General features: G+C 40.7%; 1 protein-coding gene across 1 annotated transcript; it reads left to right on the forward strand.

Annotated features, from left to right (window-relative positions):
- The first annotated feature begins 6,337 nt into the window (after window positions 1–6,337).
- Window positions 6,338–15,302, forward strand: LOC118020378 (monocarboxylate transporter 1-like). The gene is given in 4 exon segments (XM_035020274.1): window positions 6,338–6,554; window positions 7,853–7,996; window positions 11,558–12,424; window positions 14,708–15,302. Coding segments are annotated over 4 exon segments (1,479 nt in total). The 3' UTR covers window positions 14,959–15,302.
- The last annotated feature ends 1,884 nt before the right edge of the window (window positions 15,303–17,186 follow it).

Below are 17,186 nucleotides of genomic sequence, written 5' to 3' on the forward strand. Positions count from 1 at the left end.
TGCCTGGGTGGCTCAGGCAGTTAAGCGTCTGCCTTGGGCTCAGCTCATGATCTCAGGATCCTGGGATCAAGCCCCATGTCAGGCTCCCTGCTCAGTGGGGAGTCTGCTTCTCTCTCTCCCTCTGCCCCTTCCCCCCTGCTTGTGCTCTCTCTCTCTCAAATAAATAAAATCTTAAAAGACAAAAAAGATTCTCTCTCTCCCTTTCCTTCTGCCCCTCCCCCACCCCTCCTCTCTAAAAAAAAAAAAAAGAGGGGCGCCTGGGTGGCTCAGTTGTTAAGCGTCTGCCTTCGGCTCAGGTCATGCTCTCAGGGTCCTGGGATCAAGCCCTGCATCGGGCTCCCTTCTCGGTGGGAAGCCTGCTTCTCCCTCTCCCACTCCCCCTGCTTGTGTTCCCTCTCTCGCTGTCTCTCTCTCTGTCAAATAAATAAATAAAAAATCTTAAAAAAAAAAAGGGGGCGCCTGGGTGGCTCAGTCGTTAAGCGTCTGCCTTCGGCTCAGGTCATGATCCCAGGGTCCTGGGATGGAGTCCCACATCCGGCTCCCTGCTCAGCAGGAAGCCTCCTTCTCCTTCTCCCACTCCCCCTGCTTGTGTTCCTGCTCTTGTTCTCTCTCTCTGTCAAATAAATAAATAAAATCTTAAAAAATAATAAAATAAATTAAAAAAAGAAAAAATCCTCAAATTAACAACTTAAACTTTTACCTTAAGAACTTGAAAAAAATAAACTAAATGCAAAGCAAACAGAATAAAGAAAATAATAAAGATTAGAAAATAAATAAATGAACTAGAAAGTACAAAACAACAGAGAAAATCAATGAAACCAAAAGATGGTTCTTTAAAAGATGAAAAAAATTGACAAACTTTTAGCTAAACTACCAAGGAAAAAAAGAAAGAAAAGACTCAAATTACTAAAACCAGAAATGAAAGAGGGTACATTATGTGTAATGAAGAATTAACCTCACCTGTAGAGATCTGGCCTTTGCCCTTGACAACTGCGATTTGATCTCTAGGCCTCTGAAAAGTCCTGCCTAATAGGGGTTTCATTATTTGCCTGGGGCCTTTGGCCATATTGCATCATTTCCAACCTTCAAAGGAACTACAGATTAAAGGAATTAGCCCACCCTATGGGAAGAGTTGGAGACTAAAGTTCAGCCCTAGGAGTAATATATGACCAAGCCCCATTGAAAAGTCTGGACACTAAAGATTTGGGTGAGCTTCCTTGGTTGATAATACTCTATTGTCACACATTGTGTCTAGGAAGAGTTAATGCTATCCATGACCATGGGAAGAGATGATCAGAAGCTCTGCATTTGGATCTCTCCCAGACTCTGCCCTGTACATCTCTTCTTATGGCTAATTTTATCCTGTGTCCTTTCCCTATAATAAGTCATGAATATAATAACTTTTAGTGGTTCCTGTTGAGCCCTTCCATTAAATTATCAAACCTGAGAGTGTTTTTAGAAACACTTCCACCTTTTCCCCACTAAGTTAAAAGTGAGGGCAGTCTTGTGGGGACTGTTCCCAGTTGACTAAACTCTTTGTATATCTTTACTGATCTTACAGAAATAAAAAGAATTGGAAGGAAATACTATGAACATGCTAACAAATTAGAAAACCTAAATGAAATTAACAAATTTCTAGAAATCTGAACATATCTTCTATAATTAAAGAGATTGAAGTAGTCATAGAAAAAAACCCCACAAAGAAAACTCAAAGCCCAGATGGCCTCACTAGTAAATTTTATGAAACATTTAAAGAAGAACTAATACTAATCCTTTATAAGCCCTTTCAGAAAATAGTAGAGGGAACACTTCCCAACTTGTTCTTTGAAGCTCGTATTACCCTGATACCAAAACCAAGGATACCACAAGAAAAGAAAACCACAAACCACTATCCTTTACTAATATAGGTGTAAAAATTCTCTACAAAATGAGCAAACTGAATCCAGCAACACGTAAAATGGGTTATGTACCATGACAAGCTGAGATTTTATCTCAGGAATGTAGGAACTCATATATTGTTCAACATACGAAAATCAGTCAATATGCCAAACCCCATTAATGGAATAAAGACCAAAAACCACATGGTGATCTTAATAGACTTATAACAGTGCATTTGATATAATCCAACACCCTTTCATGATAAAAAACACTCAACAATTAGAAATAGAATGAAACTCCCCAAGCTTAATAAAGGGCATCAACAAAAAACTGTAGCTAACATCATACTTAATGGTGAACGACAAAAATCTTTCCCTCTAAGGTCAGAAATAAGACAAGGATGTCCATTCTTGCCACTTCTATTTAACGTTGAACTGGAGGTTTTTTCCGAGCCAATTAGGCAATGAAAAAAAAGCATTCAGATTGTAAAGGAAGATGTAAAGCTATCACAGATGCTATGATCTTTTTTTAAAAAAAAGAAAAGATTTTATTTATTTGAGAGAGAGAGTGAGTGAGTAAGAGAGAGTATACAAGCTGGGGGTGGGTGGCAGTGGGGAGAGGCAGAGGGAGAAGCAGACTCCCCACTGAGCAGGGAGCCCAACTCGGGGCTGGATCCCAGGACCCTGGGATCATAACCTGAGCTGAAGGCAGACACTTAACCAACTGAGCCACACAGGGGCCCCACAGATGGCATGATCTTATAAACATAAGTATTAGAAGTAATAAATGAGTTAAACAAGTTTGCAAGATGCAAGCTCAATATACAAAAACCAATTATATTACAATACACTGCCTATGAAAAATCCAAAAGTAAAATTAAGAAAATTCAATTTATAATACCATCAAAAATAATAAAATATTCAGGAATAAATTTAAACAAGGAGGTTCAAGACATGTACAGTGAAATCTACAAAACATTGCTGAAAGTAGTCCTAAATAAATGGAAAAGTTTCCTGTGTTCTGCACCAGAAGACTTAATATTGTTAAGATGGCATTACTCCCCAAATCTATCTACAGATTCAACATAGTCCTTCTCAAAATCAGCTACTTTTTTTGCAGAAATTGACAACAGATCCTAAAATTTTATAGAAATGCAAGGACTCAGAATCATTAAAACTACTTTGGGAAAGAAGAAAAGTGGAGGAGGACTCATGCTTCTTCATTTCAAAACTTATTCTAGAGCTACAGTAATTAAGACTCTGTGGTACTGCCAGAAGGCTAGATATATAGATCAATGGCATAGAATGGAGAGTCCAGAAATAAACCCATACATCAATGGTCAACCGATTTTCAGCAAGAGTGCCAAGACCATCCAATGGGGAAATAATAGTCTTTTCAACAGATTGTGCTGGGGTAACTGGATATCCTTATGCAAGAGAATGAATTCAGACCCCTACCTCAATAAAACCCCTACCCCTACACGACAGATATTAACTCAAAATGGATCAGACCTAAATGTAAGAACTACAACTATAAACCTCTTAGAAGAAAACTAAGAGATTTAGGAATAAATCTCTGTGACCTTGGATTAGGCAATGGTCTCTTAGATACAACACCAAAAGCACAAGCAACAAAAGAGAAAATATATCAGACGTCATCAAAATGTTTGTGCTTTAAAAGATACCAACAAGGGGGGGCGCCTGGGTGGCTCAGTCGTTAAGCATCTGCCTTCAGCTCGGGTCATGATCCCAGAGTCCTGGGATCGAGCCCCGCATCAGGCTCCCTGCTCAGCGGGAGGCCTGCTTCTCCCTCTCCACTCCCCCTGCTTGTGTTCCCTCTCTCGCTGTCTCTCTCTCTATCAAATAAATAAATAAAATCTTTAAAAAAAAAAAAAAGATACCAACAAGGGGCGCCTGGGTGGCTCAGTTGGTTAAGCGACTGCCTTCGGCTCAGGTCATGATCCCAGAGTCCCTGGATCGAGCCCCGCATCGGGCTCCCTGCTCCGTGGGAAGCCTGCTTCTCCCTCTCCCACTCCCCCTGCTTGTGTTCCCTCTCTCGCTGTCTCTCTCTCTGTCAATTAAATAAATAAATAAAATCTTAAAAAAAAAAAGACATACATTTCATAAGGCGATAGCTGCCATAAATAGTGATTCCTCTGATGGATCTAGGTAAAGTAAATTTAAAAACTTCTGGAAAGGATTCACTAATCTATTTTTTTTAAGATTTATTTATTTGGTGGGGGAGAGAGAGCATGCACACATGAGGAGGGGGAGGGGCACAGAGAGAGGGAGAGAATCTCAAGCAGACTCCCAGCTGAGCACAGAGCCCAATGCAAGGCTGGATCCTAGGACCCCGGATCATGACCTGAGCCGAAGGCAGACGTTTAACTGACTGAGCCACGCAGGTGCCCCAGGATTCACTATTCTAGATGCCATTAAGAACATTTGTGATTAACATTAATAGGAGTTTGGAGAAAGTTAAATCCAGCCCTCATGGATGACTTTGAGGGGTTTAAGACTTCAGTGGAGGGGCGCTCAGTCAGTTAAGCAGCTGCCTTCTGCTCAGGTCATGATCCCAGGGTCCTGGGATCGAGCCCCACATCGGGCTCCTTGCTCAGTGGAGAGCCTGCTTCTCCCTCTTCCTCTGCCTGCCTGCCACTCCCCCTTCTTGTGCTCTCTCTCTCACTCTCTTTCTCTGTGTCAAATAAATGAATAAAATCTTAAAAAAAAAAAAAAGACTTCAATGGAGGAAGTAGCTACAGATGTGGTGGAAACAGCAAGTTGAACTAGAATTAGAAGTGGAGCCTGAAGATGGGACTGAATTGCTTCAATCTCACAGTAAAACTTTAATGGGTGAGGAGCTGCTTCTGATGCATGAGCAAAGAAAGTGGTTTCTTGAGATGGAATCTACTCCTGGTGAAGATGCCGTGAAGATTGTTGAAATGACAACAGAGGACTTAGAATATTCCATAAACTTCATTGATACAGCTGCAGCAGGGTTTGAGAGGATTGCTCTAGTTCTGAAAGAATTCCCATTGCAGGTAAAATGCTATTGAACAGTATCACGGGCTGCAAATTGTTCATGAAAGGAAGAGTCAACCAATGTGGCAAACTTCACTGTTGTCTTATATGAAGAAGTTTCCACAGCCACCCCAGCCTTCAACAACCACCACCCTGCTCGGTCAGCAGCCATCAACATCCGGGCAAGACCCTCCACCAGCGAAAAGATTACAACTCCCTGAAAACTCAGGTGATGGTTAGCAATTTTCTAACACTGAAGTATTTTTAAGTTAAGGCATACACATTGTCTTTTTAGACATAATGGTATTGCACACTAAATAGACTACACTATAGTGTAAACATAACTGTTACCTGCACCATGAAACCAAGATTCATTTAACTTGCTTTACTGCAGTATTTGTTTTATTTCAGTGGTCTGGAACTGAACCTGTAATATCTCTGAGGTATGCCTGTATAGAAAGAACTCTTACCACCCAATGGTTAAAAAAAAAAAATCTAATTAAAAAATAGATGAGGAATTTGAATAGGCATTTCTCCAAAGAAGACACTTCTCCAATGAGTTACCACTTCATACATATTAGGATGGTTAGAAATCATAAAGAGACATAACAAATGTTGGTGATGATATGGAGAAATTGGAGCCTTCATACATTGCTGGTGGAATTGTAAAACGGTGCAGCCACTTTGCAAGAGTTTGGCAGTTTCTCAAAATGTTAGACGGAATTACCATATGACCTAGCATTTCTACTAAGTATATACCCAAAAGAATCGAAAACTTGTCCACACAAAAACCTGCACACAAAATTTCATAGCATTATTCATACTAGCCCCAAAGTGGGAAGAACTTTTCTTTTGAAAATTGCTATATCTCTAGTGAGTTACGGGATATTACTATGTCCTTCCCGACATTTTCCAAGTTAGCCTATAAATTCTAGAGAACAGAAAAATCAGGTGAGTATTGGAGAATATATTTTGGGAAAGGAGAGAAATTATAAAGGAAGTACTAGATTGTGAAGCTTTTATAAAAGTGTGTGCAGTGTGAGTTTTGCATACAGATAAGTCAAATGAATTACTTAGTTATCCTTGATAATGTGGGAAATTACTGATCTCTATTATTAGAACAGGTATGTTTATAAATTTGAAGAAGCAGTATATTTATTGGAAAGGATTGAAAAGGATTTTGGTGTATGGTTCAAGTAGTGGTGAGTTTTCAACTTTAAGCCTATACAAATTTGGGGCAATATTATGACTCTTGGACTTTTTCTACTGTGTTCACAGAGTATAAGTAACATTGAAAAGCATTTCAGTTATTTATAACATAAATGCAAGGTATTTTATGGAAGTGCTTTATATTGACCTACTTGTTATGTACTATTTTAATTTCACATCCTTTAGATATTTGGATTTGAACTGCATTTTGGAATTCATCGTTACGAACAATGTCACCATCAAATGAAGTTCCAGTTAGACCCACCCCCCCAGATGGCGGCTGGGGGTGGGCAGTGGTTGTTGGAGCTTTTATATCCATTGGCTTCTCTTGTGCGTTTGGCAAATCTATTTCTGTATTTTACAAAGAAATTGAAGAAATGTTTAATGCCAGCACCAGTGAAGTGTCCTGGATCTCTTCTATTATGTTTGCTGTCATGTATGGGGGAGGTAAGTACCCAGAAGGCCTACCCTTTTAATTTTCAATAGGCAGACAAAGGCTCCATTTTAAATAGTTTTTGTTCTTGATGCCTTTATGTGTAAGATATTTAAAATGTTAGTTTTTGAAGCTAGGTAGTTGGAGTCATATTTTTCATTCCCTTTAACAATAAAGGCTACATACAACCATGTGCTGTTAGGTCAGTTGTATTGCAAAAACAAATATCATTATAAAGGATAACTTTCTTTAAAAATGGTTTTGTGTTGGTTGCTGGTGTATGGAAAGTCAATTGATGTTTGTGGGGTTTTTTTCTTTTTTTAAAAATATTTTCTTTATTTGACAGACAGAGAGACAGAGAGAGAGGGAACACAAGCAGGGGGAGTGGAAGAGGGAGAAGCAGGCTTCCTGTGGAGTGGGGAGCCCAGTGCGTGGCTCGATCCCAGGACCCCGGGATCATGACCTGAGCCGAAGGCAGACGCTTAACGGCTGAGCCACCCAGGCACCCCTGATGTTTGTGTTTTAATTATATATCCCTGCTAACCTCTATTACTTCCAATAGTTTATTGGTAGATTTTTTTTTTCAAAATTTTAAGATAGACAAACTTATCTTTTGCAAATACTGATAGTTTGGTTTCTTCCTTTCCTTACACCTTTCTTGCCCCCCTGTCTTACTGCACTGCCTCGGACCTCCTGTATAATGTTGAAGAAAAGTGGTGATGGTAGGCATTCTTGTTTTGTAGTTCTGTTTTGGTTTTGTCATTGTTTTCTATGAGAAACAAAGTACATTTCAGCTAATTTGAAAATATGCTCTAACGTCAGAAGTTTGATCAAACTTGCTCATACATTGCATCATGTTCATGTGCATTTGCTCCAGATGATCATCTAAAAAATTAAAAACAGAGCAAACTTGCTACATACATATTGATAATATCCTAGATACATAGGATACATGTACATGAAAAATCCTATAAACACTTACAATCAGGGTATTTGCAGCCTAATCTTCCTTGAAGGAGATAGGCTAAAGTCTTCCATACTTCAGTTAAAATCCATCCAGTATGTTCTAGGTATATAGAAGATGTACATGGTACATTATACAATCGATGCTATATTTTTCCCATTACACAAACCTGTGACTCTGAAATAAAATAGAAAGCAATATTTCTTACCACTGTCTTCTGATTTATCTGTTTATTTGTGGGGTGGGGTATTTATGTCTCGGCATCCTTTTGTGTCAGTAATGCTTTGTGCAGGTGTGGATGTGAGGGGTGGGCTTCTCTCCGTTACTAAATTTCTGGTTCTCTCCTAGGTCCTGTCAGCAGTATCCTGGTGAATAAATATGGCAGTCGTCCAATCATGATTGTTGGTGGCTGCTTGTCAGGCTGTGGCTTGATTGCGGCTTCTTTCTCCAACACTGTACAGGAACTTTACTTGTATATTGGATTCATTGGAGGTGAGTTGCTACTGATGTATTTTCAAGCATTAATTTTTATGTGGACTCTATAGCATTCATCTGCCAACTCTTTTGAAAAATGAAAATTCTTTGTTAGAAAAATTATTGGATCACCATTTTTAAGAGCTATACGTATGTTAATTTCATAGTACCAGAGAAACATGTCTTTTTTTTTTTAAGATTTCTTTTTCTTTTTTTAAGATTTTTATTTATTTGCGAGAGAGAGAATGAGAGACAGTGTGAGAGAGAGGAGGGTCAGAGGGAGAAGCAGACTCCCTGCTGAGCAGGGAGCCTGATGTGGGACTCGATCCCAGGACTCCAGGATCATGACCCGAGCCGAAGGCAGTCGCTTAACCAACTGAGCCACCCAGGTGCCCCTGTCTCTCTCTTTTTTTTTAAGATTTTATTTATTTGAGAGAGAGAGAGAGCATGGTGGGGGTTGGGGGCAGAGGGAGAAGCAGACTCCCTGCTGAGCAGGGAGCCCTGACACAGGGCTCAATACCAGGACCCCAGGATCATGACCTGAGCCGAAGGCAGACGCTTAGCCAACTGAGCCATCCAGACACCCCCAGAGAAACAGGTCTTTAAAGAAAGTTCTGGCACTTTGGGGTGGTTATTTTTTTATTGAAAGAGAGGGTTTTTTTCTTTCTTCTTTTTTAAAAAAAATTATTTTTTTGTCTTAAGAAACATAGTGGCCATAAGTAAAGAGTGTGTGGCAAGTTGTTGAAATGGTGGTCATCAGCTATTCCCACTCATTATCCTTCTACCCAAGAAGAAATTGTTTCAAATTAGAGTAAGAGAGAATGTCAGAAACAAGCAAGAATTTTTTGGTAGAGAAGCCATATACATTTTCAAGGGATTAAGGACACACATGAGAAAACCTCTTTCCCCCTTTCTCATAGCTAAATTTGGGAAATGAAACTGCTGAGGATAAAGAATATAGATCATCCATTGCCCTACAATTCAGAGGAAACCATTAATATTTTGATGCTCATACATTTTTTATGCATACACATATGCTTTTTTAGTATAATTTTTGCAACCAGTTTTTTTTTTTTTACTTACTAATACATTATGTATATAGTTCCCCATCTCAATAAACATACTCTAGCAGCTACTATTTTTCCATTGGATGGATGTGCCATAGTTTATTTCACCATTTTCTAATTGAAAGACCTTTCGGTTGTTTATATTTTTCACTATTAATAAACACTATTTGTATGATAGTGCTTCTCTGTATTTCTTTGTGAACATGGTAATTTCCTTAGGACAAATTTTAGAAGTGAAATTACCGGGGGAAGTTTTTGATATGATTGGCCAAATATCCTTTTAGAAAGGTTCTAATAGGGACGCCTGGGTGGCTCAGTTGGTTAAGAGACTGCCTTCGGCTCAGGTCATGATCCTGGAGTCCCGGGATCGAGTCCCGCATCGGGCTCCCTGCTCAGCAGGGAGTCTGCTTCTCCCTCTCCCGCTCCCCCCTCTTGTGCTCTTTCTCTCTCTCACTCTCTCTCTCAAATAAATAAATAAAATCTTTTTTTTTTTAAGATTTTATTTATTTATTTGACAGAGACAGAGATAGCGAGAGCAGGAACACAAGCAGTGGGAGTGAGAGAGGGAGAAGCAGGCCTCCCGTCGAGGAGGGAGCCCGATGTGGGACTCGATCCCAGGACCCTGGGATCATGACCTGAGCCGAAGGCAGACGCTTAATGACTGAGCCACCCAGGCGCCCCAATAAAATCTTTAAAAAAGAAAAAAAGGAAGGTTCTAATAATGTACAGTCCTACCTGCAGGATCTGAGATAATGCTAATAACAGGTATTTTCTTTTTGGATCTGTACTTTTACTACATTAATTAAAATTTTAAACATTTAAATATTGTAATTCATCTAGAGTATTTGAATAACAGGAAGGAACAGAACTTTATTTGTTCCCACTTAGTTATTCAGCCTGTTTGTTAGTAACTCATTCAATAAATATTTGTCCCTACTGTATGTCAGGGACTGTTCCAAGCTCTGTGGGGATTGAGTCAACATGATAGATAAGATTCCTGCTCTGTAGTGGAGGGAAGCAGACAATAAACAGACCAACAAATAAATGAGTAAATAAGAAAAATATCAGCTTGTGGTAAGTGCTTTGCAAAAACTTGAAACAGAATTTTGATGGAGAAAGATTGAATAGTCCCTAAAGGGAAGTCCTCTTAGAGTTGGTGACCTTGAGTTGAGATCTGAATGATAAGTAGGAGCCAGGCTTGTGAAAATCTAGAGGAATAACTGTGCTGAGCACGTATGAGAATACACTGAGATGCGGATAGGAAGGTAAGTAAGGGCTTACCTACCAAGGGAGCAAGAATGGGAGACCATTTAGGAGGTTATTGGGATACTTGTTTCAGCTCCATCGATTGAAAAATCTACTCTTTCCCTATTAATATAAATGTATCTTTTGGTCCTATTTCTGGACTTTTCCCCAATTATCAGTTTTTCCATTTTTGACTAAGTGCACACTGTTCTCATTACTGTAGCTGTAGAAAATATTTCTATATCTGTTAGTGTTGGTCCCACCAATTATTTATACTTTTTGAATATTTCTAATGTATTTGTTCTCTGAGGGGTATTTTTTTTTTTTAAGATTCATTTATTTATTTTAACGAGAGTGTGAGAGAGCGGGGGGAGGGGAAAAGGAAGAGGGAGAGAATCCCAAGCAGACTCCTGACTGAGTGCGGAGCTAGACATGGGGCTCAATCTAACGACCCTGAGATCATGACTTGAGCCAAAATCAAGAGTCGGATGCTTAACTGACTGAGCCACCCAGGCATCGCGTCTCTGGGTATATTTTACAGTCATTGTACTTCGTCTGAAAAATTGAATGCATTGACATTTTCATTGAAATTACATTAAATTAGGGGCACCTGGGTGGCTCAGTTGGTTAAGCAGCTGCCTTCGGCTCAGGTCATGATCCTGGAGTCCCTGGATCGAGTCCCGTATCGGGCTCCCTGCTCGGCGAAGAGCCTGCTTCTCCCTCTGACCCTCCCCCCTCTCATGAGCTCTCTCTCTCTCTCATTCTGTCTCAAATAAATAAATAAAATCTTTAAAAAAAAAGAAATTACATTAAATTAATGGATTTACTAAGGTAATGTTAGCATCTTCACAATATTGTGTTTACTGTCCTAAAATATTTTCTCTCTCCCCATCCCTTTCTTCTTTTCCTGCCCGTCTGCCCCTCCTCTTCTGTCTTGCTCTCTGATTTTACAAGATTTATCCTCTCTCCTTTTTGTTTTCAATTCCCTATTCTTCAGGAAACCTAAAATTATGAAATTAAACAAAGGAGCCTACATTTATTATTCTTATTTTTGCTAAAGCAAAAAGAATTATTTTAATGTTATATTTTAAGTCTATTATTTGTTGCATAAAGAGACTTTATGTCTGTATTTGATAATAGCCCACTTAATGATCTACTAGTTATAATGATGATTTTGACCTCTTGCCATTCAGTTTGTCTAGCTGATTAATAACAAATATGTTTCTGACATTTATTACGTATGTAATTCTTCCCCCCTCCTCCCCAGGTCTTGGGCTTGCCTTCAACTTGAATCCCGCTCTGACCATGATTGGCAAGTATTTCTACAAGAGGCGACCGTTGGCGAATGGACTGGCCATGGCAGGCAGCCCTGTGTTCCTCTCCACTCTGGCCCCCCTCAGTCAGGCTCTCTTTGGTATCTTTGGCTGGAGAGGGAGCTTCCTAATTCTTGGGGGCCTCCTACTAAACTGCTGTGTAGCTGGAGCCCTGATGCGACCAATAGGGCCCCCACCAACAAGTGCAGGGAAAGATAGGTCTAAAGAATCCCTTCAGGAAGCTGGAAAATCTAATGTAGAAAAGGAGGCAGGTGATGCAAATACAGACTTTAATGGCGGAAACGCCAAAGAAGAGAAACGATCAGTTTTTCAAACAATTAACACAGTTATGGATTTATCCCTGTTTACCCACAGAGGCTTTTTACTGTACCTCTCTGGGAATGTGATAATGGCTTTTGGGATGGCTACTCCTTTAGTCTTTCTTAATAGTTATGCCAAGTGTCAACATTACTCTAGTGAGAAGTCTGCCTTCCTTCTTTCCATTCTGGCTTTTGTTGACATGGTAGCCAGACCTTCTATGGGACTTGTAGCCAACACCAAGTGGATAAGACCTCGAGTTCAGTATTTTTTTGCGGCTTCTATTGTTGCAAACGGAGTGTGTCATCTGCTAGCACCTTTATCCTCCAGCTATACTGGGTTCTGTGTCTATGTGGGCTTCCTTGGATTTGCATTTGGGTGGTTTAGCTCAGTGTTGTTTGAAACACTGATGGACCTTATTGGACCCCAGAGGTTCTCCAGCGCCGTGGGATTGGTGACCATTGTGGAATGCTGTCCTGTCCTCCTGGGGCCACCACTTTTAGGTATAGTATGCCTTACTACCTCTTTGGTTCTGTTAACATGAAACAGGCATAGAAGATGGAAAAGGTGATAGAAAGCCAAGATTAGTAAGCTGCTTGGTGGCAGAAAGTATTTCTCATTTCTGTAGCCTCAGTGTTGGCACAGTGCTGGGCACAGCATAATTGCTCAGATTCTTACAGAATTGAATTACATTCAAACATCAAGCTGAAAGGGGAGTCAAAAACAATTGCAAATTTAAATATTTGTTAAAATAACCTTTTCTGATCATAAAATTAACATGTTTATTATAGAAAAATATATAATCTATACTCCACCTTTAAAGTACTTTGGTAATTTCATTTTAATTGTGGAATTTATCTTAGTAGTAACATTTAAAATAATAACAATATTGACCAGGTGAGGGTTCACAGTGTACCAGGGACTGTCTTAATCATTTCATATACCCCATCCTATCTCTCAAGTCTATGAGGTAAGACTAATAATGTCCCTACTTTATCAGTGAAGAAACAGAGGCTTCTAAAAGTGAAATAACTTGCCCAAGATCACACAACTAGTAAATGACCATAAAACTTGATGGATGATTCTCTAAAAATACCAAATTGTTTACAATTTAAAATTATTATTAATGCAAAATGCAATAATCATTTAGACTTCCTCTGGATATGACTCATTCTTTTGAGATTATGCATTATAAATAAGGAAGGATTCATAAAAGAAGAGCCACTACTGACTTTTCTGAACTCCCCACCCTCATTCCTCCCTACATCCAATGAGAGTCCAAGTCCTATAACTAAGCTCCTAAATCTCTTTCTAATGGACCCACTTTTCCATCACACCACCACCCTGTCCACAGCTCCTGTCTCCCATCTGGGCTGCTCCATCCACGAGCCTCCTGGCTGGTCTACCATATCCATTCTATCCGGCCTTCAATCTTTTCTACTCTGCCGGCAAAATTTATCTGTGCAAATGCAAACCTGATAGCCCAGCTGATTAGATCTTTCCAGTTGCTTCCCATTGTTGTCAGGGTGGAGATCAGATTCCCTAATGTGGCCATGAGGCGCCCCCCAGCTTGGCCACCAATGTCTCCAGCCTCATTTCCTGTCACTCACCTTTTGTTCTCTCTGCTCCAGCAGCCCCGCCCTTCCTCCTTCCCTCTCACACCCCGCTTCCTCCCACCTACCTTTGCACTTGCTGTTCCCTGGCCACAGCCTTCTGCCATCCCTTCCTCCTGGATAACTCCCATCCCCCTCTAGGTCTCTGCTTCATTTACACTTTGAGAGAAGCCTTCCTGACCCTGCTTGCTGCTGCCAACCCCCGATTTTCTGCTTGCAAACCCTCCTTGTCACGGTTTGTGTAATTATTTGATTAACATTTCTCTTGTCCACTGAACTGTGGAGGTTTTCTCCTCTGCTCTCCCTTATCCTCACGGCCAGCAGCCCAGTGCCTGGTGCAAGCGTAGGCTCAGTGAGTTTGGCTGGATGGCCAGTGCCCTGAGTTAGAAAAGCACATGGAATCCTGTTTGAATTGGTTATATTCAGTCCTTCTCTGAGGTATAGAGTAGGGTTTTCCAGAGTTTATTCCTTAACATGCCAATTTGTGAAGTGCTAATAAATTCTACTATCGTGAGGATTTCATGGCCAAAAACATTTGGGGAACACCAAGTTTGACAGATTGCTCTACTAGAGGACCTTGCAGAACCTTTAATATGCTAATGCACGTGGTGACTCTTCACTGGAGGAGCCTAGGATGTGCCTTTTCTTAAGTCTGACTTTGTAGACAGTGAGCGTGATGACAGATGCTGCCTGTCGTGAGGGCTAAGCACTTAAGATGGTGGAAAGGTGTTGCTGTTAGTTAATTCTGTAGCTTCGACAAGGGGGCCGCTTTTTGGGAATGCTGATGTCAGCAAAAGAGCACTGGCAGGGGACTGCAATTAGCTCTGGGGCCTGGGGCAAGACTCCTACACCTCTTTTGAGCAACAAATTTTTCCATTGTGAAGGGAGAGACTTGATTCTAGGTGATCTCTGGGTCTTTCCCCATTCCAATTGGCCAAGACTTCATTACTTTCAAGGTGCAAAAGTAATGGGATATGCAAGGCCATCTAAAATCAAATGTGACATCATAAAAGATGAGATCATTGTTAACAGTTCCTTTTTAGATGAATCTGTCATTTATGGGCTCTTTGAGGATTGGTTGACATCTTCTTTCTGAGTGGATCCTTCAGCTCTCTTTGGGGAAGGTATACTTGGTTACTTTTGTCCACATAACTTTGTTTTGGATATCTTTAGGTCATCTGAATGACATCTATGGAGACTACAAATACACCTACTGGGCATGTGGTGTGATCCTCATTATAGCAGGCATCTATCTCTTTATTGGCATGGGCATCAATTATCAACTCGTGGCAAAAGAGCAGAAAGCAGAGAAGCAGCAGAAAAAGGAAAGTAAAGAGGAGAAGCCAAAAGAAGTTATTAAAGCAACAGAATCTACGGAACAGAGAGGCCCATGAGGCCCCAAAGAGGAGAAACTTCCCATCTGAATCATGAATAACCAGAGGAGCTTTGGACCAAAAATACCTGAAAAATTCTACTGAATCATGTTCTGTTAGGGCTGCTCATCATTGTCATGGGACATTTGTGTGGAAGTCCTACGGATGAGGGAGCAGAAGGCTAGCTGAGGACAAAGCACAAGCTGACACCCTGCAACCGCCCTGCTCCCCCACTCCTGAATGGAATACATGTGACGTTCCTCCAGGAAGCTCCCAACTGTCTCAATGTTAATACCTGACTAGAGGGAAAAACAACCTTAACTATGGCAAGGCCTCCAGTATCTTGTAGGTCCTCTTTAGCATATGAAAGTTCTTTAGAAAACCTCTCTTTTCCTTACCTCCCCCAACCCCATAGTATATAATCAGCCACCCCTCACAACCCCGGTGCAGCAGTTCTTTCTGTCCACGGGTCCTGTCCCTGGGCTTTAATAAAACCACCATTTTGCACCAAAGATGTCTCAAGAATTCTTTCCTGGTCATCGGCTCCAGACCTCATCCCACTAAACCCACCTGTATTCAAGAACTACATCAATACCAAGTGTCCATTGATGGGATTTTTATTTCATGCCTTTACAGCAGTCATAATGCATTTGTCACATCCTTTGGGGTCAGGGGATTTACAAAAGATAACAGATGGTAATCGCTTCTATTTGAAGTCATATTTATTAAGGTATACTTTACATACAGGATAAATCTCTTTCATAAGACTAAAGTTTGATGAATGGTATTTGTATAAATAACTCCCACCCCCATAGAGAACATTTCAAACAAGCAAGATAATTCCCTCCAGCCTCTCGGCGGTCACTTCCTTTCTCTTACCTACAGCTCCTGGCAACCACTGATCTGAATTCTGTCCCCTATAGTTTTGCCTTTTCCAGAACAGAATAAATGAAATCACAAGGCATGTAGCTGGCATAATAAGAAATATATATCTGGTCTTTGTCCCTAGTTCCTGGTACACTGTTCCTAAAACCCTTGGATTTCCGAAGTGATGAGTGTCTTCTGCATGCTAATTAGATGACTGGTGGCTGGAACCCCCTAGATAGCTTCAAGAATGAGGCTGGTCTCCAGAAAGACCAAGGCATGATTAGAGGGTAGGAACTTCCAGCCCCTGCCCATGACCCCTTGTGGAAGTTGAGTTCAATTACTAAGAGCTAATGATTTAATCAGTTGTGTCCATGTAATGAAACCTCCATAAAAACTCCTAAACTACAAGGCTTAGAGAGCTTCCTGGTTGGTGGATACATTGACGGGCTGGTGTTGGGAGGGTAGCGTGCTCAGGCAGGGCATGGAAGCTCCACGCCATGCCTCCCCACATACCTTGCCCATTGCGGCCCTTCTGTTTGGCGGTTCCTGCATCGTATCCTTTAGAAATAAATCAATAAATGTAAGCAAAGTGTTTCCCTGAGTTTTATGAAATTCCTGGCAAATTAGCAGACCTGAGAAAAGAGTGATGGGAACTCCGAGCTTAGAGCTAGTTGGTCAGAGATACTGGTGGCACCCCAGGGCTTGTGACTGGAATCTGAAGTAAGGGCAACCTTTAAACCTGTGGAGTCTGACACTAACTCTACAGACTAAGTGTCAGCATTGAACGGAAGTGTAGGACACCTAGTTTAGAGTCTGGAGTTGGAGAAGGGGTTGTTGTTGTGGAAAAAATGGAATGTCAGAAGTGTTGTGAGTAATAGAGTAACTTCCGGTGTCTGGCTTCTCTGTTTTAAGATTTTATTTATTTAAGAGAGAGAGAAAGATAGCAAGAGAGAGCACGAACAGGGAGAGAGAGGAAGAAGCAGGGTCCCTGCTGAGCAGGGAGCCCAACAAGGGGCTTGATCCCAGGACCCTGAGATCATGACCTGATCCCAAGGCAAACACTTAACCAACTGAGCCACCCAGGCGACCCTGTGTCTGGCTTCTTTACACGGCATAATGTTTTATGATTAATCCATGTCATTGTATTTATACATAGTTTGTTGTTTTTTATTGCTGAGTAATATTTCTTTGTGTGGATGTGCCATAATTTGTAAATCTATCCACCAGTTGATGGACTCTGTTTTTTTCCACTTTTTGGCTATTATGAATAAAGCTGCTATAAACATTCACACAGAGGTCTGTGTAGACATATGCTTTCATTTCTCTTGGGAAAATGCCTAGCATTGGAGTTGCTGGGTCATGCGGCAAATACATGTTTAATTTTGTAAGAAGCTATAAAACTATTGTTGAAG

This window comes from Mirounga leonina, unplaced genomic scaffold (assembly GCF_011800145.1).
Source record: "Mirounga leonina isolate KUSES-001 unplaced genomic scaffold, KU_Mleo_1.0 Mir_173, whole genome shotgun sequence".
Classification (NCBI taxonomy): domain Eukaryota; kingdom Metazoa; phylum Chordata; class Mammalia; order Carnivora; family Phocidae; genus Mirounga; species Mirounga leonina.